This window comes from Leguminivora glycinivorella, chromosome 12 (assembly GCF_023078275.1).
Source record: "Leguminivora glycinivorella isolate SPB_JAAS2020 chromosome 12, LegGlyc_1.1, whole genome shotgun sequence".
NCBI classification, from domain to species: Eukaryota; Metazoa; Arthropoda; class Insecta; order Lepidoptera; family Tortricidae; genus Leguminivora; species Leguminivora glycinivorella.
In genome coordinates this window covers 8,114,800-8,142,425 of record NC_062982.1, presented here as the reverse complement: position 1 = coordinate 8,142,425, position 27,626 = coordinate 8,114,800, and the positions used below count along the sequence as shown (strand labels likewise).

General features: G+C 37.5%; 1 protein-coding gene across 1 annotated transcript in view; it reads left to right on the top strand.

Moving 5' to 3' along the window:
- LOC125231748 (allatotropin-like) overlaps positions 1-27,626 on the top strand; it is a 128,727-nt gene that overhangs the window by 82,987 nt on the left and 18,114 nt on the right. The window contains exons 2-7 of the mRNA XM_048137314.1: positions 13,034-13,219; positions 16,467-16,589; positions 17,043-17,162; positions 17,788-17,904; positions 18,640-18,756; positions 19,487-19,609. Coding sequence (XP_047993271.1) covers positions 13,039-13,219; positions 16,467-16,589; positions 17,043-17,162; positions 17,788-17,904; positions 18,640-18,756; positions 19,487-19,609 — 781 coding nt within the window. The 5' untranslated portion in view covers positions 13,034-13,038. The remainder of the gene's footprint in view (positions 1-13,033; positions 13,220-16,466; positions 16,590-17,042; positions 17,163-17,787; positions 17,905-18,639; positions 18,757-19,486; positions 19,610-27,626) is intronic.

Genomic DNA, 27,626 nt, shown 5'->3' with positions numbered 1-27,626 from the left:
TGTTGGATAGGTATTAAGAAATGAATAAGGGTTTTCTAAGATCGTTTTTGATAATATTAATATTTTCGGAAATAATCGCTCCTAAAGGAAAAAAAGTGTTCCCTCTGCTTTTGAACCATATGTTTAAAAAATATGAAAAAAATCACAAAAGTAGAACTTTATAAAGACTTTTTAGGAAAATTGTTTTGAACTTGATAGGTTCAGTAGTTTTTGAGAAAAATTCGAAAAACTACGGAACCCTACACTGAGCGTGGCCCGACACGCTCTTGGCCGGTTTTTTTAATCCCTATTGACTTTAAAATGCCCCTATTCGAAATATGTTAATGTCACGTTAAACAAATATTGGACAAAAATTATAATAATTATAATAATATTGCAATCACACGAGAATTTCAACATAAAGCTACTAATGTCATATTCTGTTAATTCAGTGTTGAAATTCCCAATCATAAATGTTGAAAAGGTTTATTGTCATAAAAAATCCAAGGTCTTTATGACTTTATAGAACCAAATGGAGTCTAACATGTGTGTGAGTGACGTGATGTTAGTTCGAGACAGGTTGACAGGAGCAGGGAATACAGGAGCACTGTACTTGTATCTGGGGCATCCTGAAACTAGTCTACCTTAGGCGATCTAATAGATGGGTATAGGTAAATATTACATCTAAATTAAAGACTTCCTATTATAAACATTTGTCTATGATTTTGAATCATTCAATGTTAAAACATACGATGAATTTGGTTGTTTGTTGTGTTTCAGTTAATATTTTTCTCATTTCGTTGTAGTAAAAAATAGTACATTACGATACAAGTGCGTAAAAAAGGAAGTTCGAAACGAGAGGCGATAAATTAGGGAGTGTTTTAAATCGACACGAGTTACGAATTTCCTTTTCGCGCGTGTATCGTACGACGTTTTTCAGTACAGATGAGCCTCGAAACTTTTTGACCATCTGTACTAAAAACGTCGAACAATACACGTATTCGTAACTCGTGTCGATTTAAAACACGACCGAAGGGAGTGTTTTAATTTATCGCCACTCGTTTAGAACTTCCTTTTTTACGCACTTGTATCGTAATTACTCGATGGAAATAGTACAAGTGCGAAAAAAAGGAAGTCAGAAACGAGTGGCGATAAATTTAAACACGACCGAAGGGAGTTACGAAGACACGAGTTACGAATTTTCCTTTTCGCACGTGTATCGTACGACGTTCTTGAGTAGGTACTACAGATGGCCCTCCGAAGTTTTGACCTGACATATAATGAACCACTTCTCGCACTAGTGCGTAAAAAAATACCATCTGTACTGAAAAAAATGTTTAAGACTATTCTCTCGTCCTCGTAGTGTTTAAGATTCCACATTATAAACCAATGTCTAACTTAAGTGGCAGTGGGCGGGGCACATTGCACGTAGAACCGATGGCCGTTGGGGCGGAAAGGTTCTCGAGTGGCGACCGCGTACCGGAAGGCGCAGCGAGGGTAGGCCCCCCACAAGGTCGACTGATGACCTGGTGAAGGTCGCAGGAGTCCGCTGGATGCGGGTGGCGCAGGACAGGTCATTGTGGCATTCTTTGGGGGAGGCCTATGTAAAGCAGTGGACGTCTTTCGGCTGATATGATGATGATGATGATGATGAAACCAATGTCTACGCTCGCGGTTCAATATTCAAATCTTTCGCTTGCTCGGATATCAATATTGGCACGTGCAGTGAACACATTCACTGCCAGCAACACATACACCTACCTTGTGTTCATTTTCGTACAAATTCATACCTACTGGCAGTTAATATGTTAAACAACTTGCACTATAAAGCAAATAACTAATACTAAACCCAAGGTGACGAATACAGTTTGAGCAAGGCAAATTCACTTAGAAATTCCTGTACATTTCCGTACACTGTTGACCGACACAAAGTTCTCGCATCTAATTACTGTTCAATTTCCCGGCGAGAAACAATCTACCGCTTTGATAGTGCGGTTTCGTTGATGGAAAACAGATAAGTACCTATTCTATTGTTGAAACTTCTAAACTACCTACTTCGAAAGTAGTACTTACTTTCGTCAAATATTGAATTATTTTTATCATTTAAATAAAATTCTGTGTAGTTTTTGAAAATTAATTATAATGAAATAAAACTTCATTTATAATACATTCCGAGATTCCGACATACGTACCTATTCATTGTAATTTTCCTCAGTCACCCGTTGACCACGAACGCTGGAAAGTGTTCGAAACGTCGGGATGTATTTTGAATTCATTATACGCGATATAATGCGTTCTCATAGTTTATTTCATGAATAACTATCGCGCTAACGGGAGACGATATTAATTGTAATGTTTCTCGTAGCATCTAGAAAAGGAAATGACGAATGAAATCTACTAGTATGCTATTTTCTCGTACCAAAGACATATTACACTATATTTAACTATGTATAGACGAATTAAGTCTAAGAAAAAAACGTACCTCAAAGCCATAGAGAAAAAGGTACGGTGGCCTAGATGGGGGTTACACCTTTGGGGAACGCTCAGCTAGATGGCGCTAATATTATTTGACATTTTAACACAAATGGGCAAAATTGCCAAAACTGAGGTTCCAAAGTTTTAAGCGTGCCGAGAGATGGCAGTCTATGCACTGTGATTACACATTTTACTTTGACAGTAACTCTCTATAATACTCGATCCTCTTTGCTCGTACTTATGACTTATCCTCCTAAGTCTTGTGTTTTTTAAATAACAGCAGTCATAACTGCCGGCTGTACTAATCAAGAATAGTACCTACTTCAGACTGAGACCAAAAGATGTTGTTTTTTTTTTGTATTTTTCAATAAGATTATAAGTGAATATATCAGAGTCAAACTCATTGTAAAGCTATTTTCACTATTTGATTACAAAAATATTTAATAATTACTTATCATTAACAGTTGTCTGGATTCCCATTTCCCTTTTACGCTAATCAATTTTTCGAATAAAAACGCAAGAGCAAAATGCATTAAATTATTCGGAGAATGATATAAGGATTTCACATTCATCTAATTCATATGAAAGATAAAGGAAAACCGGCATCGTTACTTAATTAATTTCTGTATGTATGTAATACCTATATCATTACGAATTTTGTTAATCTGTTGAAATTGTAACTGGATACTGTTATATTTAGGTATCTTCCTCGAAGTCTGTAGGATAGGGTTGCATTGTTATTCATTTATAAAATTAAACTACACCACAAATTTATCAGAGGCCGAGGTAGATCAATGATGAGATGGCGGAAAGACCTGGACCTCATTTTGTGGCGGCTGGCGAGAGCATGCACATAGCCGTGACGAGTGGCGGAAAACAGGAAAATAAAGATAGATAGAAGATAGAATACTCTTTATTGGCACATCTCAGCAAGATACAGTGGAGACAAAGCAATTGACAATCCAGTATTAGGTAAAATGGTGTATTTGACCAAATTTAGCCGGGGTTTTGGCAGATTTAGGCATATATCTCCGATCCCTGTCATGAGGGATTTTGATTACTTTTTTATCAATAAATAAAACACACAAAATTATCGCTCGCGCTTATGCATAATGATAAAAAAAAGAAAACGTAAGCTACTGGGCCTTAAGCGATAATGAATTATGACTGTAAAGGCGATTACATAAAATAATAGAGAACCTTTTAAGTTGTTACCTCGGTTTCCCCTCGAGTGTCCCCAAATAAAGTCTTTACGGAAGCCGATTTGGCTTAAACAATTTGATATTGTTTTCATTTTATTTTGATATGGGCCTAAATCGTGTGGTTATCAGCGTTCACTATCCAAGTGTCCATAGTGACATCTTTTGAGCCATAAGGTCACTTTTGACACTAGATCATATCACACACAGTCAGGTCATAATTATTCACAACCAGTTTCTACCATTAGAATACTAGTCCCGTCATCTCAAAAGCAATGATAACAGCAAGATAGATTCTTCGTGAGCATCTAGGAGAGAGCAATACAATACGAAGCGCGAACGATTGTCTCGTGACTACGGCCTCTGGCCAATTATATTATGCAGAAAATTACGCGAAACGTTATGATCAAAATGTTATATCGGCGAGACTACTTTGCGCTTGCATTTCACGAGAAACAATTCGGTGGATGGCGGGAAGCACTTAATAAGTCGAGATATTTTTTACTGAAATTTGAATTTAGAACATATCAAAGGTTTGCCAGCGAGCGATGGAGCGTAGTATATTATGTGTTCGTAGAACTGACCGCACCAAAAACACGGAACTATACTCCAGAACTGGAGTTGTAGATGTGGGCGTCAAGACCGCAAAGCTAAAGTGGGACTGGGCTGGACATGTCTGTCGCATGCACCCGGAAAGGTGGGCCAAAATGACTACAGACTGGGACCCGCGAAACACCATAGATGGGGCAGGCCGGGGTTCAGGCAGACCAAAAAGGAGATGGCGGGACCACCTGGATGCATTCTACCCAAAATGGTGGGAAAACGCCGACAACAGGGTCGAGTGGAGAAAACGAGGGGAGGCCTTTACCCTGCAGTGGGACACAAAAGAGGCTAATAAAAAAAAGAACATATCAAGTATTGTGGTTCAGTTTTGTTCGTTGTGATTTATCACGTTCTTCACGCTTTGAATGGGAGATAGTCACATCCGCTGATTGGCTCATGATGACTCAAACTCTTGTCAAAACAAGATGAAAAATACAGTAAATTTGTAGTACAGAATTGGCCATTCTTATTTGGTAGATAGAATAATTAAATTTGTTACAAGTTCCCCGTGTCTGTCGCACGCGTAAGTGGGTTGTAGCCGGGGTACTTTTGGTTCATTATGGTGGTGTAATTATACATATTATTTTAAATAACCTTGCAGCTTTTGTATAACTTCAAAGAAAGTGTAATATGCACGTAATATGTCTATAATTAAGGGGGAAATGTTAGGTTATTATTATAAAAAATATGGTCGAAAGGATGCTAAGTGGAACACACAAAAACATAGGGTAAAACCATCATGAAAATAAAACGTCATAATAAATATACCTGAATAAATGAAAAACAGTAATATTATGTTAAAGTTACAAAACAATTTTTTGATAAGCTGAAAATCGTTTGTACCTAATATGTACGTAAAGTAAGTGCCAAAGTTTGAAATATGTATTTTTCATTTATACCAGCTCACTTTTCCGAAGCCCGTAAGATTTTAATGCTTACTTAAAAATGCATAGTGTTGGAGTGAGACAAAATGCGATTTCCTCGCGGACGGATATAGCTAGATTAACTCCAGCTTAGGGCTTCCTCGCGTGTATTCGCGAGGCGAGAAGCGTCGACGTGTTAAGAAGAATTATATTTATGTACCTATCTATGGACAGGGTACGTAGTGAAATAAATAAATATTATTACAGAACATTCTTACACAGATTGACTGAGGCCCACGGTAAGTTCAGGAAGGCTTGTGTTGTGGGTACTCAGACAACGATATATATAATATATAAATATTTGCTTACATACATATCGATACCTCTGGGTTCAATTGGCGTAAAGGACATTTTGGCGAAAATGAGTTATATATACAGTTTTGTTCAGAATTTCAAGCGCTATCGATCTGTGTAGTTAAAATTTCGATATCTCTTAAAAAGTTGCCTTTACGACCAAGATTTTCTACTATGGACTTGCAAAAATAGCTTTTCTGAAGGGGCGTAAATATCAAGTCATTAATTATAAATTATTATTTGTGTCGTAAAGGAAATCTACAAATAAAAATATAGTCGTAAGTCACCTTGATATATATTATTGCCCTTTAAGCCCTTACTTTTTAAGGATCACTTTCTATAGTAGTGTGGTAAAGTTGGGCGTAAAGGACAAGTTTTTTTGTTCTTCGTCCTTTACGACCAGCACTAAAAATATTTTATCCGCAACTGTAATCGATATCATTGGGTTCAATTGTCGTAAAGGACATATAATGCAGGTTTCCAAGAGAAAGATAAATCCACTTTTTTGTTTTTTTGGCCTATATTTGTGACGTGTATAAGAAAAATATGCAGATTACGAGTATCTTTAACCTAGTGTAACAACCGTAGTGATAAACTAAACGATTTAGAAGATAGATGGTTGTAAAGGACACGTCAAAAGCTATTAACGTCCTTTACACCCATGATTTGATAGGGTCGTAAATGACGGTCTTAGATGATTTTTATACAAAACCGGGGCGTAATTGTAACCGAAATAGTACAAATGTTGTGCTAAGTTTACAATTAAAAACTGGAAAAATGTGTCAAAACGTACTTAATATGGCATAGAATAGACATTAGTTTAATGCAGTGTATTATTTATCTAAGCTATCTTAGAAACAAAAAAGAACAAGACTATTTTATATCCAGTTTTGTAATAAAGAAACAATATTTGCTTAAAAACGATCTACTAATACTTTGGCAACAAGCTCAAAGTTATTTTTTTAGTATTCGCCGCTGTTGAATAGTCAGTAGGTTACGCATTCAGCCTTTAATTCTAGCGGGGAAACGCTTTCGTAGTATTATTATACTGCGACGAGATGTAGGTAATTTAAAAAAAACACTATGGTAATCAGGGTACGTACCCACAACGTATGCACAAACGCTCACGATAATATCTATTGGGTTGGTAAAAAAGTAATGAGCGAATCATAACCAATACTGTAATTTTTATTTAATTTATTATTTTAACCATTTATCAAAAATAATAACGGCCTTCGTTATCTACTACTTGTCTCCATCATTCTGGTAAAGAATGAATAGCATCGGCGAAGAAGTTCTTAGGTTTAGATTCAAAAAACTCAGCTATGTACTGTCGTAGATGGGTTTGATTATCGAACTTTTTTTCATTCAAGGCATTGCTTAGCGATCTGAACAATGCGTAATCCGTAGGTGCCAAGTCTGGAGAGTACGGTGGATGAGGTATCACTTTCCAACCTAGCTCCAATAGCTTTAGCCGAGTCACTTTTGCAATGTGTGGGCGAGCATTGTCGTGTAAGAAAAAAACTTTAGCATGCTGTGGACGATTCTGACAGATTTTTTGGTTTAAATTTTCAAGCTGATTACAGTATACTGATGCGGTAACAGTCATTCCACTTGGTAGGAGTTCCCAGTGAATAATAACCATGAATATCCCACCAAACGGACAGCATAACTTTTTTCGGATGAGGCTCTGTTTTTGGTGCCTCTATTCCTTTTTCGTTTGGAGCTAGCCACTGAGGTTTGCGTGTGTGATTTATATATAAGACCCATTTTTCATCTCCAGTGATAAGATGGTCCAACCAGTTGAATGTGCGGCGAAAAGACAGAAGTTGTATGCAGATATCGGCACGGCGGTTTAGTTGATCTCTATCAAGTTCGTGCGGTATCCAAACACTGTATTTGTAGTTTTTTCCCAACTCGTGTAAATGTGTTTCTATGGTGACATGAGAGCAGCCTAACTCGGTAGCAAGAATACGACTCGTTAGCCTCGGATCTCCTTCAATTAAGGTTTTTAATTTGGCTACATCAATCTTCACCGGTCGACCAGACTTAAATTGATCTGATGATGAAAAGTCGCCACTACGAAACCGCTGGAACTATCGTTTCGCCGTGGCCTCAGACACAACTTCAGGAGCAACACGCTGACATATATTACGCACTGCTACGGCGGCTGAATGGCCAGACTGAAATTCATATAGTAAGCAATGCCTTACATGCACTTTTAATTCGTCCATTTTCTTCCTTATATTAGCTCGGCGACAGCTAGTGAATGACTGACGAGAAACTGTGCGACTCGCCCTTTATATACTTTCGACCATAGAAGATTCTAGAACTATCTCAAAAATTTTATGTGGAATTCAATCGATCGCTCATTACTTTCTTACCAACCCAATATTTCGTAGCTATATATTTTTTTCGTAGCTATAGCTATAGCTTTATCGCTCTTGCGTATTGAACCAGACTGCATTTTTGTCGGCGTCTGGCGTCGACGATTGCCATTCAGCTACGCCGCCAGTAAACTTTAACAGTAGACTATACTAACATTTAGTGCGACAATAACAGGTGCGTTTCGCTAGCGAATGAGCGTTAGCGTTTGGTGACTTGGCCATGTACCCACAGGTACTTAAAGCATTGACTATAATATTTCTAGGATTGAACTCATAATTAAGATTATTCTTACTTAACAGGTTAAAGACTAAATAACAATCTTCTGTTTTAAAATTATCAAAAATATGCATCAACATAGTAGGTAGTCTTGACTACAGTTACTATTATTTATTAGTTGGTCACAGTTTGTATACGCGTCTTAACTTGCGTTTATAAATTGGTACTTAACTCTTAGTTATTCTTAGAACTTCTTTCTACTTTATACTTAAAATTACTGTCGTATTAATATAGTCTACTGTTGCTGATTAAAGTTTACGTGATTACCATTAGTGTTTTCATATTTACTTAAACTACGAAAGCGTTTCCCTGCTAGAATTAAATACTGAATGCGTAACTTATTGAGAGTTGAGACAGCGGCGAGTACTAAAATAATAACTTTCCAAAATACTAGATAGTTTTTAAGCAAATGTTGTTTCTTTATTGCAAAACTGGATATAAAATAGTCTTGTTCTTTGTCTCTGCTAAATATTTAGATAAATATACACTGTAACACTAATGTGGCTATTCTATGCCATATTAACTACTTTTTGATACATTTTTCAAGTTTCTCAATTGTAAACTAAGCTAAAAACAGTTGCCATTTGTACCATTCCGGTTACATTTACGCCCCGAATTTGTATAAAAATCATCTAAGAACGTCATTTACGACCCTATCAACTCTAATTGTTCAAAAAAATCGTGGGTGTAAAGGACGTCCATAGCATTTTGACGTGTCCTTTACAACCATCTAACTTCTAAACCGTTTAGTTTATCACTACGGTTGCTACACTAGGTGAAGGATACTAAAAATCTACATATTTTTCTATATACGTCACAAATATAGGTCAAAAAACAAAAAAGATATAAACATTTTTCTAAAAAAAAAGTTGTTTTTTGCTTCTCCTGAAAACCTGCATTTTGTCCTTTACGCCAATTGAACCCAAAGGTATCGATATATGTACAAATACACATTAAAACTGACGTCTGTATTCTTAAAAGGTGTAGGCAGAGCACATGAAAATCTCGATTTCTATGCTACCTAACTCTTAAAGGGTTGAAAAAAAAATGAAATTATAATAATTATTGTAGTGACATAGCCCACAGTCGGCTTCTACGACACCTCTCGTTTTCTTGTGTAGGTAAATGAAATACAAGAATTTGAATAAAAATTTACAATTAGGTAACAGTCAATATTATGGCAAGGCTGGTAAATATATTAAGAATATGTGGGCATGCGGCGTGGGTGTTTAACTTTATAAAAGACTGCAATAAACATAGGACCATGCAAGTTTTACTAGTCCACAATAAAACAACGTCGTAAACCGGTCTATGGAGTATAAACCGCAATCGGAAGCTTGTTAGGTCGACACATCGGTTTTATACGGTCTTACATTAGGTCCGACTTCCGGGCTATAAAAGTTTGACTACCCTATAATGTTGCACTTTAAATCTTATAGTGGAGGTCTACATAAAATTGTATTAAATTAAATGAGGACGCCACTTTCATCTTATTGTACGTACAATGCTTAAACATGAGACAGTTTTGTATGGAAACTGTTTATAAGTACAATTTTATTTTCTTTCTACAGTTTAATGTCGCACTGTACCCAGTTTTATGTTGCATTGTAAAAATTAACTCGATATCAGTTTTGTGACGACAATTAAGCATAAAATTTCAATAAAAATATTGCTTTTGTGTTAATTACATTAACTATAAGCAATAGTCTAAATTGAGAACATGAAAAAAGTTGGTTTTTAGACCAATTTTACTATTAATTGTAGTCACAAAACTGACATCGAGTTAATTTTTCTTCTGTCACTAATATTGGGTCACAATTTCTGAAAATGCCCTTTGCTTTAGCCATGGCGGGGCTAGAACAGAAAATATTAGGGACGGCAGTCTGCTGGTATGAATTTGACTGGCTGAATTACAAGAACAATAATGTTACTTAATTAACCGACTTCATTTGATATTTATATATTACTTACAAAGTGCTAAAAAAATTGTCAAAAATTTGATCGGACACTGACTGCGACTACGCTGGCTGTTCTGGGTGGCTAGCCGAATGGCACAATCGCTCACGAAACGCTCACGAAACGAAGCGCTAGTAGATATCTATCTCAATCGCGCTTGCGTATTGGCGCGACAGAGCCAGCGGCGTATCGCTTTCGTTTGGCGTCGGAGAAATGCCATTCGGCTACGGGGCCAAGCCGAATGGCACAATCGCTCACGAAACGCTCACGAAACGAAGCGCTAGTAGATATCTATCTCTATCGCGCTTGCGTATTGGCGCGACAGAGCCAGCGGCGTATCGCTTTCGTTTGGCGTCGGAGAAATGCCATTCGGCTACGGGGCCTGATCTGATCACGAAATGAAACAAAAATTTTGAAAGAAAGACTAATGAAAACGTACATCACACAAAACTCAACGTCGTGTCGTATCAAACTAACCCAGAAAATTCGGAAGACCTATTTACCTAAGTACATGAAAATAAGCTCCCACTGACAAGAGTTAAACTCTTGAATATAATGATCGTAATAAAGATACCTTATATTATACAGGCACATTAGCCTCTATTTATATGCTTTTATATTAGGTGCTGTAAGTCAGCAAAAACTAATTTAGAGCGTGTCTGGTGACTAGTTAGCGGTATTAAGGTACCATTTGGATCCATACTGCACTAATATTACTGCTGACCTGACGGGAGCATACATAGATTATAATAATGGCAATAGCAATGTAATTTGCACTAATATCGCACTTCAATGCTGCTGCTAATGACTGTCTTACTGAATGACTACATGCTACAATAATGCAGTCGACTATATTATTAGTATTTGTATATTATATATATCGTTGTCTGAGTACCCACAACACAAGCCTTCTTGAGCATACCGTGGGCCTCAGTCAATCTGTGTAAGAATGTCCTATAATATTTTTTTTTTTATACTACGTCGGTGGCAAACAAGTATACGGCCCGCCTGATGTAAAGCGGTCACCGTAACCTATGGACGCCTGCAACTCAAACAGTGTCACATGCGCGTTGCCACCCCATTAGAAACTTGTACATTCCCTTTTGCTGTGTTAAGTACACAGCAAAAAGGAGTGTACAAGTTCTAAGGAGGGTTCGGGTTGCCGACGACTCAAAGGACAATAAACGGAACAAGTTAGTTCCGTAAGTCCTCCCGTCATCAGCACACCGCACCCCCGTTGAGCTCTGGCAGCCTTACTCACCGACAGGAACACAACACTATGAGTAGGGTCTAGTGCTATTTGGCTGTGGTCTTCTGTAAGGCGGAGGTATTACCCCAGTTGGGCTCTGCTCTAGATTCGAGCGAGACGATATCCGCTGTGCTGTGCCCTACCACACAAAGCGGAATATCATTCGCTATGCCCTACCTCCTATAAATATTTATTTATTTATTATTCCAGCAATTTGCAACGCACAACAAACACCGACTGCGCTGCTATATACCGCTTAGAAATGTTGTTGCTGCCCAGATTTTGACTTCTGCGTGAGGTAACTGGCTAAGAAATTCACCAACGCCTTTCAATTGTGATGTATGTGATGATCTTGCAACTTGTCATTGCAATATCACAATTTCGGTATGTTTAATTCCTTTAATTGCTAACAGTGCGAAAGTGCCACCCACCTCATCTCGGTTACCTCACAGTTACCGCATGTCAACATGCGAACAGTCGACCTGTCATAATTATGTCAGTCATACAAGCATAGTACGCGTTCACCTACACGAGCTTAGTTTGTGTGTTAGCAACGCCCCTCTTTCATAATATATTTGATCGCCAGTGTCCGAGGTGTGGTGTGATGGTGTCACTGAAACTTAAGCAGGTTCGTGTGCTCTGCGCCTTTTGGAAATTCACGAATGAATTTATGTCTGAGGTAGATTTTTCATAATCGCAGCAGCAAAGCATGTAGTTTGAATCCAAAAGCCACCTTTGCTGTCTCACATTGGCACCGCACATTAGTTCCATCTCATAAAACTTTGAGTTGAGTGCCCCGTAATGTTGTACTTTACACGCCCGGAAAAGTTAGAATAATTTACACGGCTCATCATATAAATTTTTACGAATATTTCAACAAGTTTAGGCTGTATCATGTTCTAATTAGGAACTTTTATCTTAACAAGTTCCGAAGTAGCAGGTGGGCAAAGAAAATGTAATCTTACGACCTTTAAACCTTTTTAATAATAGGAAATTGGAATTATTGTTTTCGGGTCTTTTGGATGCGGTTAAATTAAACTAAGACAATGTGTGTTATAGGTATTCAAACAGTTTATGCACCAAATATGAACATCACATTGTTTTTCAATCATCATTTTCATCTTAATTTGGGACAAAATGAATTCAGATTAAGTTTTAGTAAATTTGGTAAAACAGCCCTTAAATTGAACAAAAAAGCAGTAAGGTCAATTCAATACGGGTAAGTATGTCATAATCATAAGGGAAAGTGTATCGGGCCTTAAAATTTGGATTGTTTAATTTAAACCAATGATCTGCGTTTATTGAGAGTTCATACGTGTACAACTAAACGTGAGTAGCACCTGGGACAATGAGTAAATGGTCAAATGTGAATGCCAGACACACTTCACCTTATGACACACTTATCCGTATTTACCTTACTAATGCTAAAAAAGAAAAGAAATTTAAAGCTAAAAGAATTTTATAATTATGTAAACCTAAATTAAAATTTAGTATAGCATATAAGGTAAAAATTTAGTTTAAGGCAAATACATTGTATGCCCGAAAAGGGTAAAACTGTTGATACTCTTACTGAAAAATGTACCTAGTGTTACTTCCTGTACCTACACAGTTTAAACAATAAATATTTCTGATTTCTAATTTCTGAATGACTAGACTTCATTTAACTTTTATACTTATTCTTTTGTCCACAGACAACATGAGCATCCCCATGCAACTCCTCCTGGTCGTTGCAGCGTTCTGCGTCCTCTCCGACGGCGCGCCGGACGCACGCATAGCCCGCGCCAAGCAACAGCGCCCCACGAGGGGCTTCAAGAATCTCGAGATGATGACAGCTAGGGGCTTCGGCAAACGAGGCAGGGTTTCCACTAGGAGTGAACGTGAGTCTTATTCAGTAGGTGCCGGGTCTGATGCATTGTCAAACAGCATAACACATGATGACAAAAAACGAGGCAGGGTTTCCACTAGGAGTAGTGTCCCATCCTTGGCCTGAAGAATTTCGAAATTATGACGCCATGGATCATTATCAGGAAACTTTGGTAAGGTCTTTCTTAGGAGCGAAAGTTTTATTTAGAGCTGACGCTCTCAAAGTCACGATTTACACGACGCACGTGTCAAGCAGCAAATTCCCACGAGGGGCTTCAAAAATCTCGAGATGATGACAGCTAGGGACTTCGGCAAACGAGGCAGGGTTTCTACTAGGAGTGAACGTGAGTCTATTTCAGCTGAAGCGTCTGACGCACGTACTATGTCAAGCAGCAACGCCCCACGAAGGGCTTCAAGAATCTGGAGATGATGACAGCCAGGGGCTTTGGCAAACGCGGCAGGGTTTCTACTAGGAGTGAACGTGAGTCCATTTCAGCTGAAGCGTCTGACGCAAGTACTATGTCAAGCAGCAATGCCCCACGAAGGGCTTCAAGAATCTGGAGATGATGACAGTTAGGGGCTTCGGCAAACGCGGCAGGGTTTCTACTAGGAGTGAACGTGAGTCCATTTCAGCTGAAGCGTCTGATGCAAGTACTATGTCAAACAGCATCACCTCACGAGGGGCTTCAAGAATCTGGCAATGCTGACAGCAGGGGCTTCGACAAACGCGGCAGGATTTCTAGTGACATGCGCGCGCATTGCATAACACATGCAAAAACAGTAGTATACTTGGCCTGAAGAATTTCGAAATTTTGACATCAATTATCAGGAAATTTTGGTAAGGTTTCTCATAGGTGCGAAAGTCTTATTTAGAGCTGACGCTCTCAAAACACGACGCTCTCAATGCACAACGCACGTGTCAAGCAGCAAATTTCCACAAGGGAGATGGAGATGATGAGATGATGACGGTAAGGGGTTTGGGAAACGCAGTAGGGTTTCTACTAGAAGTGAACGTGAGTCTTATTTATGAGACGCGGGACGCCCGCATATCCCGCGGGCCGGGTGTAAATTTTTGTAATTTGAAGTCAACAAAAACATTAGAAATGCCTCGTTACGTGATATTTAATTGCAAAAATTATAAACACTCAAGGGCCTGAGACATATTTAAAATCACAGGCAAGGAACAACTTCAGTACCAAATCTGACACGCTCGGCCCCTATACAAATAGATGAACTTGTTTCTTCTATCTAAATCTAGTTCTGTGGTTTTCACTATATTTTTCTCATCAGCTCTTGGAGGCTGATTCCAGAAGTTAACCAAGACTAATAGCACCATATTCTATCCACCTAACGACAATGAATGACTGGAACTTCAGCAGTGTACTTGCAATTCTAAAGTTTTGTACAACTTTCTTTCTTCCCGTATAATGTTTGTAAGTCACTGGGAAATCGTGTTTATACAAAAAAAGACGCAATCTCAGTATGTTTGTCATGGAAATATGTTGTGCCTACAGCAATTTTGTACGATAAATCTATTTCAAATAGGAATTGAATAGAGATTGTCACGATTTTTCGTAGAAATGCGACAGAAAATTTAGTCATAACTAATATATACCTATAATATTTATGTATTAGTTCACAGAGATTTTGATAGCTAATGTAAGAAATTTAAACGTCGCAATTTCATGGAGGTTTTGTCAAAATAGCACATTCACTGGCGAGGCTATCAATACCGCTGTCAACTTAGTTATATGGTTGTAGCAATTAATTTTGTCCTTACTTCCGTCCTTACGTCAGTAAAATGTATACTTATATGTAATTTTGTCCTTGCTTACGTAATAAAATCTATACTTAAGTACATATCAGGCCAAAACACTCGACCCCATGCACCCTATTCGTGTCACCATTAAGCTTCGCGAAATTAGATGCAAAGCCGTGGGTTGGAACCAAATCGAACACTCACGATTCCGATATAGTTCGAGCTTCGTCTGCAATCTGCAGGAGCTCAAAGGTACTTGGATCTGGCATTTGACGTACGCATCACTTGATTTGAAGTAGGTAGGTGTGCATATCCTCTACAATGTGCAGCTAAAGTTATGAACTACGAGTAAGTTTAATGGAATAGATATAATTCGGTTTTTTATTTCTTTCTGTATACTTAGTTTCATGATTATGTTTCCCAAAAATGGGGGTATATTTTCCATTTTGCTTATAGATAATAAGAAAATGGAAACAAAAATCATCTACATCTTGTTACGCATGATTGAATGGTATAGGAATAAATAATTGACACTATTTATTATTGTTGGTTTATATTATAATTGTATGGATGTCCATTCTATTTACTCGTATATATCGAATTAATAGAAAAAAGTGTAGTCACCTTAATAATCTGTAGGTAGATAGTTTTCTTTGCCGTTTTATATGTCGATTTCAGAGCCATTTGAAAGATTGTACGTCGGAAATTACTTTTATAAGGTGATTTAATAGATACATTACATTATCAATCCTTTATTTATGTAAGAGAACCCTACTCACAAAAGAAGCAAGCAACCCTTCACCTTTTGAATTCAAATACAGTACGAGTAAATACACCCATTTCAAAGTATCTTCTAAGGAACCAGGAATTTAATGTGACATCTATTAGCATGTCTATGAACTAGCAGACGAGATATTCATCTAGTTCCGAAACTTGTACAACGACCGACGGGTCGTATAATTTTACGAATTGACAGTCCATAGTCTTTTGATGTCGTCTACTCTCCATTGAGATTCAAAAGATCTTTGAAATTGTTTTAAAAGTAAATGCTCCCCTGTTTCTCTTTTGAATTATTTGCTAAAGTATTACTTTTATAAGTTTAGTACTTCAATTGTTAGGTTTTTCGAGATTTGTTCTTATGATTACCTACTTAAGAATGAATGGAATATTTAACATGATATATTATGTTTCTATGTTTGGTTCATGTTTGTAGCTTTTCAATCGATAGACACACATATATACATATTTTTGATGTGATACCGTTTCTTTAATATGAGGACCTTGTTAAATGATTAGCACTTATTGTACTTTTTCTCACAACCCATTATCAGTAGTACCTCTAGCCCGTTTCAAAGACAAGAATGAACAACCAACTTAGACTGCTACAGAGTCGAGCGAAATTACTTTCTTCCGACTTCACAACACAATAAGCGAAGTTTGTTTTTTCCCCACAGATAATAATATTTATCTAATCAAGTCTGTGTTCCTTCACTCTTTATTAGGAGATGTGAGCGCCCAAATTCCACCAGAGAGAAATTACCGCGCGACGCCAACATATAAGAGCCCGGCGCAACAACAGTATGCAAGAGACTTCGGAAAAAGGACACCAGGAATGGAACAAGAAGGTACCCATTATGGGCACACTGGACATATTAAATGGTGCTTTGGAGTTCGAGATAACTCGGAGACCCGAACCTCGCATAAACTTCATACTTTTTAAAAAACAAAAGAGCTTCCTGAGCTAAGACGCCGTGCCGCTTTTAAAGTTTTGTTATTCTACAAATCCTGGGTTAAGTGTTTTTCCGTGAAAAGAGGGATTTGCAAAATGCTTGAATTTTTGTTACATATCAAAACCACTTAGACTGGATTTTGTGACTTTTTGTAACAATCGGAAATACCCGTAAATTCTTGTTGCCCAACAACTATGCATTCTTGCTTCCAACAACTATGCAAGAAAGTGTGTAAGTATCACATACGGAACATATGAACTCTCTACAACTAGTTCAGAATATTCTTCTATAAATTTAATGTTTTTGATTTATACTTACACCTTGTTTTAACCCTAATTTGTTGTGAAGGCGAAGTTCGAGATCAAACACCGCTGCAACGCTCCTACCGCACGCCAACATTCCACAGTTCATCGAGCAATAATTACGCAAGGGATTTCGGGAAAAGAACACCAGAAACGGAACAAGAAGGTACCCTTTGTGGGTAAACTTATTGGAAGTGTTTGATGGTGCTTTGAGTCGAGAACTGCGAGTAAGACTGGATTTCTCGAGGCATAATTTTAAACTTCAATACAAACCTTTGAGAGGTCATTTTTGTTGTTGCTTATACCTATCCTAGATTTCTACGTGCAGATGCTCACATATGCTAGGAATATGTGAAAAATGCTTGTGAAGTTCCTGAAAGACCTTAAAAATGGTTGTTAGCACAAAAGCCATGTTGACTGGTTTCTGTCGCTTCTCGTAACTAGCAAATCAGTGCTTTCCTTCATTGACATATAACTTAGTAAGGAAGTGACATATGGGCACCACAACTGGTTCCAGAGCAATGGTGTCATTGACTCCATTGTGCACGTATGCGAGCAAAGCGTGCAGTCTATACGACCAATCGCGATGCTCACTTATCAACCAATCGCATTGCAGCATTTGCAGCGTTCCACCAAAGCGCATCAAATGAGAATATGACAAGCCTTTGAAATCTTTGCTTTACTGCAAAAAGGTGATGCTACAGGTATGATAAAGATTGAATTGCTGTATGTGTGTATCTCAGTCTCATTATGTGTACATAGATAGTTTTAACCATAGTTATACTTATTAGGCGAAGATCGAGATCAGACTCCGATGCAGCGTAGATATCGGACGCCAACATTTAAACCTCCATCAACTAATATTGCGTATGGTTATGGGAAACGAACCATGAAATTGGAACCCGAAGGTATTCTATTGAAAAAGTGAATTATGCTTCAGGGTGCTTTTAATGCTTTTAAAACAGGAATACCTACATGTATTTCAAATATAGGTAATGAATATAAGCAATGCTTAAGAAAGAGATGGTGTCATAGTCTCCTGAGATATTATTTTTGGTATTATAGTAAAAGCTACAAGTATTACTGGAACTAAGTACAATGATTGTCATCGTATAGGTACGCTTTAATGATACTGCTGTAATAGTAAAATTTAGAGTCTGTTCGAAAAGAGAAGAGTCGTGGAATGTATATTGTATAGGACCCCATACATTTTAATAAATTACCTGAATATCTCAAAAGGGAATCAAGACTGACAGTGTTTCGTGCTCAAGTGAAAGAACTATTATTAAGCAAGACTGTGTATACTATTAGTGAATTTTATTAAATGTTAATGTGAAAATAATGAAATTCAATTATTAATTTTTAAAATTCTTGACTAGTCATGTTAGTAGTATAGATATTTTGTACACACACACAATGTATATTTTAAATGTACCTATTACCTTGTGTGATGAATAAACGATAATCTATCTATCTATCATACATTTCATAACTCTTCTCTTTCCGAACAGATTCTATCCTCATAAATATTCAAGTCTTCTCCGCTTCAAAACTCCTCGTGACAATGAATGGAGTCAATAGCATTTCGCATTATTTTTAGTAGCCAAATATTTTTACTTTAAGAAACCTTTGATCCTATTCAGTGTTAGGTGACATAGACGATCTTCTAGAGCGTTCTAACCGGGGACCAACATTTAAAAGTTCAGTACCAAACTTGGCCAGAGGTTTTGGAAAAAGAACCACAGACAGAGATTCCGAAGGTACCTTCAAGCGATTATTTTCACTGTCAAATGTAAATGGAAGCTTGAAAACGCTTGGACAATCCAACGAGAACGCTTACAGATGCAGTGCGAAATGGTTTTCCTTCGTATTCTTACGGAAATATACGAACGTGTCATGTTATTTCAGTCACTTTTCGCAATACATATGTGTACCGCCTGTGAAAATCATAAAGACATACTTGGTTATGGTTATGTAGCTTAGGTACAATAAAAGAGTTATGCGTGTCTCAATACCAGTGGTTGGAATCTTAACATAAGGTACAGCGGGATAATGTCGACTGGGGAGAAAATGCAAGTGATCCATTTTTTTTCATGTTTTACAATGTTTGCATTATCAAATTCAGGGTCCACTGGTTATATATGGATGGTACGCGTGTTCAGTGGATACATGTGGAACTCAACTAAATAGTGTATACTAGTAATAGTGGAAAAAATAGATCAGTTAATTATAATTGCCCCCCCAGTATTGCCCTGTACCTTATGTTAAGATTCCAACCACCTAATCTTCGAACTGACCTGAGGATTATATGAGCTAATTTTTGTATAGCAACGCAAAATTAATTCAGCCAGCTTTACAATGTAAAAATGAAATGGCAAAAAGCCCGGCTAAAACCTTTTACTCTTAATTTTTTTTAAATATGAAAAGAAAATGATTTCAATATTGAGTGTTGTCTTTTGACTGTTATATTAAAAACCTGTTTATCATTAGGGGATGTGCAAGACCAATTTGAACCAGAACGATCCAGTCGTACGACGTTCATATTCAAAAACTCGGCACCGGTAGGTACTGCCAGAGATTTTGGGAAAAGAGTACCAGAAATGGAACCCGAAGGTATTGAAACATTTTAAAGTGTTAAATGTTGTTTTGAGTTTCGAAGACTATGGAACTCTTGCTTATTGATATATTAAGGTATATGTTGTTGTTAATTTTAAGGAATAAGGATCTTTGTGACAGATCTAAGTGAAGACAACCTACATTTTTTATTTATTTATTGATTCAAAAAATTTACACAGCATTACAGCGGACTAATACACTGTGAAATTGATAACAGACAGTATTTATACAACTAGGTACATAATACAATCTAAAAAGGTAAAAAAAAAAAAGAAAAACACAGATAAACTAATACAAGACAGAAGATTCACGTTTATCCATCATCTCACAAAACCTCATACATTCTTTACACAGATCCAACCAACCACTTGCAAATACATCACATTCCGGTGCTGATGCGAGTAGCGCATTAATATACCGTAGAGCGCGGACAAGTGGTGATTGGCCATGGGATACAGTACGGGTTTTAGGCACAGCTAAAAGTTGACTATTTCGTGGTCTGAAATTAAATTGGGCCTTAGCTATAGATGGAACGAACAGGCGTACAACCTGTGCAACCAATTCCGGGCAGTCCGAGTTTCCTCGTAAGACATTACACGCAGTAGTCAAGAGTCCATAGTTGCGCCTTACCTCTAAGGAATTAAACCCTAATACTCCAAGTAGGAATTTTGATGGGTACAAATATGGGTAATAACCGTATTCCTTCTTGTATAAAAATCGCAGAAAGGCTTTCTGAATTTTTTCCAGCAAGAGTATGTACTTCTCCTCATGCGGGCTCCAGATAACCGATGCTGCCTCGAGTTTACTCCGGACTAACGCAGTGTACACTAATTTGATAATTCTAACCTGATCAAAATCTCGTGCATTTCGGACCACAAACCCTAACCTCCGGTAGACATTAGTTGCCAGCGTTTTCATATGTTCATGAAAGTTAAGCTGCATGTCAAGAATGACTCCTAAGTCCCGAACAGACTGGACTCGAGTAATGGGATCAGGACCTAGTAGGTATTGAGCGAAAATAGGGCTATTGGCACGGCTGAAAGTCATCACGGAGCACTTGGAGTTATTGAAAAGGAGCTTGTTCTTAATGCTCCACTGATGAACACGATCAATATCTTCCTGTAACGATGCGCAGTCGGACAATTGTTGCACTCCATAAATTAGCTTTAAGTCGTCTGCGTAAAGTAAACATCTCGCATGTTTAGGGATAGCAGCTAAGTCCGTTATCATCAAGCCGAAGAGAAACGGACCTAAAATCGAACCCTGACTGACTCCGGAACGCGTGTGGTAGGGTTTCGATACGAAGCATCCGTGCTGCACATACTGCTGTCGATCGCGCAGATAATTGGCAAATAACCGGAGCAGCTTCGGCGAGAAACCAATACTACACAGCTTGCTCAATAATATGTCGTTATCTACGCGATCGAAAGCCTTCCTGAAGTCAAAGTACAGCACGTCAACTTGAATTCCCATATCTAAATGCTCAGAGACGGAGTCAACATACTTCTGATATTGTACATGACGTCTTCATGATGTTATTCGAAGAAGTTTCTGACGTTTGTGATGTTCGATGTAATTATTTTCATGGATGGAAGCAGGCAGCGAAAGAATTATGAGAGCCTTTATCTGAGCACATCTCACGTTTTATTTAAATTATTTTCGTTTCCAATACGAAATAGAGTTTATAAATCACAAAATTGAGAAGTTTCGGACACTCACAGTCCAGGGTGGCTAGCCGAATGGCACAATCGCTCACGAAACGCTCACGAAACGAAGCGCTAGTAGATATCTATCTCTATCGCGCTTGCGTATTGGCGCGACAGAGCCAGCGGCGTATCGCTTTCGTTTGGCGTCGGAGAAATGCCATTCGGCTACGGGGCCTGAAGGTGACGTATTTTCACAATATCTACGTATCTCGAGAATTCATAGAACCATTTTGTTCATCTATACTTGAAACTAAACGAAAACTAAATTTATACAGGGTGTAAACCTAATACGGGTGAACCTCTTAACGGTGGTGAGTATATGACATAAAAAATGGAATTAGATAACTTTTACTTTAAATTGAAATATTTTTTTTATCCATACAAAATAATTCGGCCCGCAACGTAATGCAAACACACTCGCGTTAACCGCTCGTTGAAAGTTGTCATTGATTGTCATCGCAACCACGTTTACAGTACATTGCTGCTGGGAAATTTTTCAAAAATTCATTATGGGGTGAAAATTAAGAGTAACTCAAAAACACCTCTTAATTAATGATAAAAATATTGAATTATATGCCTGGTTTCATTTATCGCCCTTATTAGGTTTACGCGCTGTATAATGTCGGATGGTAAGACCCGAACCGCTCTGATACAGTGATACAGTAATTTATTGGAAAAAAATAAAATATACATTTACAAGTCATTTCATTTCTTAATACTATTTACATTCATATTTAAATACCTGTAATCATTATATTCATTATAATATACAATGTACATCGATACAATTAGACATTAGGTAAAAATTTAAATAATATAGTTACGGCGTTGGGTCAATAGCGCAGCGTTTATCTAAAAAAATCATTAATATTAGGTATAATACGCTTTATCTAATAGGTACAATTTAAGTTTCTTTATAATATTGTGTCAGTTTTAGAGTCTTTTATAATATAGATATGAATATGAGTAATCTTTTAACTCACACTTTAGGAATTTTGGTAATAAAGTTTGTTTTGGTGTACAACAGTCATGTTTACTTTTTAAAACCATATCGACTGGTTTCAATTGTTACTTCCTTACACAGACAAAAAGGAAGTGCTCATAAAACTGTTTTTGACAGAAGCCAGGCGCTTTAACCCCAAGAGCCTAATGATGGTGGCTCGGAGCTTCGGCAAACGCAGCGATGAGACCGCTGATGAAGGTAAACCTCCAGTGGTGTCTTGCTTTAAGCCTGAGCAGTACAGTTTACGCTGTGATACATACCTAGATCAGGGTGGCTAGCCGAATGGCACAATCGCTCACGAAACGAAGCGCTAGTAGATATCTATCTCTATCGCGCTTGCGTATTGGCGCGACAGAGCCAGCGGCGTATCGCTTTCGTTTGGCGTCGGAGAAATGCCATTCGGCTACGGGGCCAGGGTGGCTAGCCGAATGGCACAATCGCTCACGAAACGCTCACGAAACGAAGCGCTAGTAGTTATCTATCTCTATCGCGCTTGCGTATTGGCGCGACAGAGCCAGCGGCGTATCGCTTTCGTTTGGCGTCGGAGAAATGCCATTCGGCTACGGGGCCAGTATGGGATATGGCACACCGCTTGCGTGGCGTTTGCGTGCCGGTGTAATCAGCGTGCGTAGCCGAATGCACAAACGCTCACGAAACGAAACGCTCGTAGATATCTATCTCTATTGCTCTTGCGTATGACAGAGCCAGACTACCTTTCGCGGCGTTTCGTTTTCGTTTCGCGTCGTAGAAATGCCATTTGGCTACGGGGCCTGGCTTTTAGGCTTCGAAGCGTAAAGTATGGCTTTGTGTCTGTCTGCTATTGGAAAAAATACGATGTAAATAATATACAGTGATTAGATCATTATAATAAGGTGTTATGTTATCATTTTTAAATATATATTTTGCAATTATATGTTGGGTATAAATAACTTATGCGATAACTAGATCAGTCTCATTTGTTATTTTTCAAACGGGAATATTAACTTAGATAGCATTGAATTTGAACTAAATCCACGAAATCACTAATTAACATACCAAAATACTATTATTATTGCCAACATTTAACACCTTTTCATACAATATTTTATCAAATAACCTCACAATATTAATTGGCGCAACAGAAGAGGAAAAACGATCAAGAAGAACGGATTTCAAGCCCGAGAACAAAGTTAACGTGGCCGTTGGGTACGGCAAGCGAAAAATGCCGAAGCAAGGTAATACCCCCATGCGGGATATACTCACGAGTAAATGAATATCGTTTTGATAGAGCCTCTAATATGAGTTTTTGACTTTATAGAATACAAAAACAAATCACCTTATTGGTATAAAAATCAATGCAATACTGGGCCATTTTTTTTATGTTGTCTACCCCACTTTTTTTGTAACATGGGTATTTTTAGGCGATTCATACTCAGATTCAGAATCGCGAGGTCTTTCGATCCTGATAGAAGAAAAAAAATGTCTCAAGATTTCCATACATTTTCCAAACCTTCCATTCCGTTACCGCCATACAAAATGTATGAAAAAATGGTAACGGAATAAGAAAAAACCTTGGAACACTTTTTTTCTCCTATTGAAAGAGCTCACGATTCTGAGTGGAAACTCCATAAAAATTTCCAAATCCAAAAAAAAGTGGGGTGGACAACTTTGAAAAAATTGGCCCAACTACACCAATTCCGTGATGCCTCTGTGATTTTTCTCACAATGGTCTCATCGGAATCGGAAGACCAGGCCCCGTAGCCGAATGGCTTTTCTACGACGCCAAATGCAATCTATCTCTATCATTGCGTATTGGCGCGACAGAGCCAGACTAAATTTCTGCGGCGCTTGGCGTCACAGAAATGCCATTCGGCTACGGGGCCAGCAATATGCTGAGGTGAAGCCATTTCGTGACACTTCATTGTGTATGTTATTCTTAAATCTTAAATATAGATATTTATTGTCTACTACTACTAGTGACATACTTTGGTATAATAAAATTAATTATGCTAGGTTGTGTCCAACGCTGATTTATAGTTTGGCTCCTGGATAGTTTGAATAAGGTCAATACGGGTAAGTCTGTCATAAGACGAAGTGTGTCTGGTCTTCAGATTTGTCCTGTTTAAACCAATGATCAGTGTTTATTGAGAGTTCATACGTTTACCACTAATCATGAGTTGCAAGTATTTAGCTAAAGTAAGAACCTGCAAAGACACCTGCGACAATGAGTAAAAAAGTCAAACGTGAAGGCCAGACACACTAAGTACTCCTTATGACACACTTATCCGTATTGACCTTACGTTTCACGGAAGACTTAGTAAGTTACCGTTTGGTGACGCTTTTCTGCAGAGAAATGCTTCAATTCAACAAACATAATTATTATACAAATGAATTTAATTAAGTAAGTATTCTAAAACTTCAAAAACTATCGCAGAGGCTCTAAAATATTTATACAAACGGCCATATGACGGCTTAACCCCACTTACAAACTGAGGGCTAACTTGACTTGTGTGTGCTTATTTCATTCCAAACATAAAAAAATATAAGTAAATATTTATTTTAATTTTATAGATTAATATTTAATGCATCAATTGGAACATTATTAAACTATACGTAACAAAAATAAAAATTGGGTTCTATTTATATTTTAATTTATCTATTTACACGAGGTGATATTTGCGAGTGCCATCGAAAAGAGATTGCATAAGAAGGAATCTTAGGAATCCGATGTATGCAAGGACAAGACTTATTTGTTTGCACAAGAAACTCAGTACACTACGTACATCCTAGCCAAAGTTACAATCGTTCGCGGAGCCGTGGCGATCGAATCGCATCTGGCTCTGAAAGATTGTCCCTTCGGCTAGGCCAGGCCGGCTGATATTTTATATAGGTATGTAGTTATTAAATTTACTAACATTTTAGTGCCTTAAAAATTTGATAATCTTGTTATTTATAATTAATGTATTAATTAAAACGACGCTGATTCTAAAAGACACCAGTGAGAACTTTATCCCGTCAGCGACAATTTCATTAAATCCGCTATCTTGTTACAAGGCGACGCCTAGTTAAAACTTGGATCTGGCGTGAAGGAAATACGGACATTGCCATTTAGCAATGTATTTTTAATAAGTAGGTATACCTTCAACAAGACACACTAAGTTAAAAGTTTTAGAGTAGAATCTATCTCGTTCTTAGAACAAATTAATTTATCCTCATAGAAAATAATTTCATTTGTATTTTTTTTAGACACACTACTGCTTTAACTATAAACTTAACTTTCGGTTCTACCGACTTCTACCTCAGAGATGGCGGGGGGCGCCATAACCCTTCGGTAATTGTGTCATATACTTGAAAATTTAGACCCTTGCCATCGTGTCCGAATGGCCGGGTGGTTTAGGCATGCATCCGTCGCGATAATGGAGGACGCTGGTTCGAATCCAGCTTTGAACACTTGGGGGCCTTGGTTACTTTTTCTTTGTATATGACATTTATTTCAATCTATCTCGTGTTTTAAAGAAACTTTTTTTGACGTGAATATTTTTGGTGTTATAACTTATAATAGATCCAATAATACGATAGTTCTACTCTTTTATGTTAAATTTTGTATACAAAGAAATAAATAAACGTTCCATTATTATTATGTATAAGGTATATTTTTGTTAGTACGCTGCATCTTAATTATAATATTTTCACTTTACATAGATCCTTTTTTGAAAAGATAAACAAAGGACCAAAAGTATATTCCATTTTTCGGCAAAACCTTTCATGCACAGGATAGCCATTAAATTTTAACTTTAAATCTCTAACTTTAGACTCGATGGACTGTTTTTAGGGTTCCGTAGTCAACTAGGAACCCTTATAGTTTCGCCATGTCTGTCTGTCCGTCCGTCCGTCCGTCCGTCCGTCCGTCCGTCCGTCCGTCCGTCCGTCCGTCCGCGGATAATCTCAGTAACCGTTAGCACTAGAAAGCTGAAATTTGGTACCAATATGTATATCAATCACGCCAACAAAGTGCAAAAATAAAAAATGGAAAAAAATGTTGTATTAGGGTACCCCCCTTACATGTAAAGTGGGGGCTGATATTTTTTTCATTCCAACCCCAACGTGTGATATATTGTTGGATAGGTATTTAAAAATGAATACGGGTTTACTAAGATCGTTTTTTCATAATATCAATATTTTCGGAAATAATCGCTCCTAAAGGAAAAAAAAGTGCGTCCCCTCCCCCCTCTAACTTTTGAAGCACATGTTTAAAAAATATGAAAAAATTCACAAAAGTAGAACTTTATAAAGACTTTCTAGGAAAATTGTTTTGAACTTGATAGGTTCAGTAGTTTTTGAGAAAAATACGGAAAACTACGGAACCCTACACTGAGCGTGGCCCGACACGCTCTTGGCCGGTTTTTAATAGTTACGCTTCACAAATAAAAAGGTTAGGCTTCTCCACGAAAGGCTAAACGAAGCATAGTTAAAGTTTTTTTTCTCAACATAGGTACGTGTATATTTTCGGTACATTTGAATTCGTGCCTAAAGTAATTATATTTGTTTTGTATTGTACTTACGAATAAATAAAAAAATGTACGTGTAACATCATAAATAAAATAATTGTGAGCTCGCTACCTTCACTATTGTACTTCTATATTTATATACATACAAGTCCGTAATAATGAGTTATAAGGTGTGCTTCATAAGATAGCTTTTATTGTGACCTGCTCTGTACTTTGGCTTAACAACTTACTCGAATAAGCCATTGTTACCTTAATAGAGTGTTTCTGTCAAATAATCGACAGGGACGGACCTACTGCTTTGCTGAAGCCAAATAATCTCGCATGTGCTCAGAGATCTCATATTTATTGCATTAATGAAAACACTGCTTATCTATGCAATATGCAATGCAGCTATTTTGGTACATGCTGCATTCTGGATTCGACGTTTGGAGAAGGTATCTGTGGTACATGTCGCCTGTAGTTATATTCAAAACCAGATTTATAAACTGAATAAAATTATTATCTTTGTGTATATATAAGTGTAGTCTCTATGTTTATTGTTCAAATCTTTGCAATGAATTTGATTTTACAAAAACACGATCATTGGAAGATTGAATTATAATACAATAATTGTAGTCTGCGCGATAGTTACCCATGAAATAAAACTATGGGATCGGATTACTACATCGCGTGTAGTAAATTTACAATTCACCCTGACGTTGCGAACCCTTCACAGAATTCGTGGTCAACGGATGAAATATTCCTTTTGGATAGTTTGATTTCTGTCTAATGGGAAACTTGTTTCTTTAAAATATAAATTGAAATTTGCAAATGCCCTA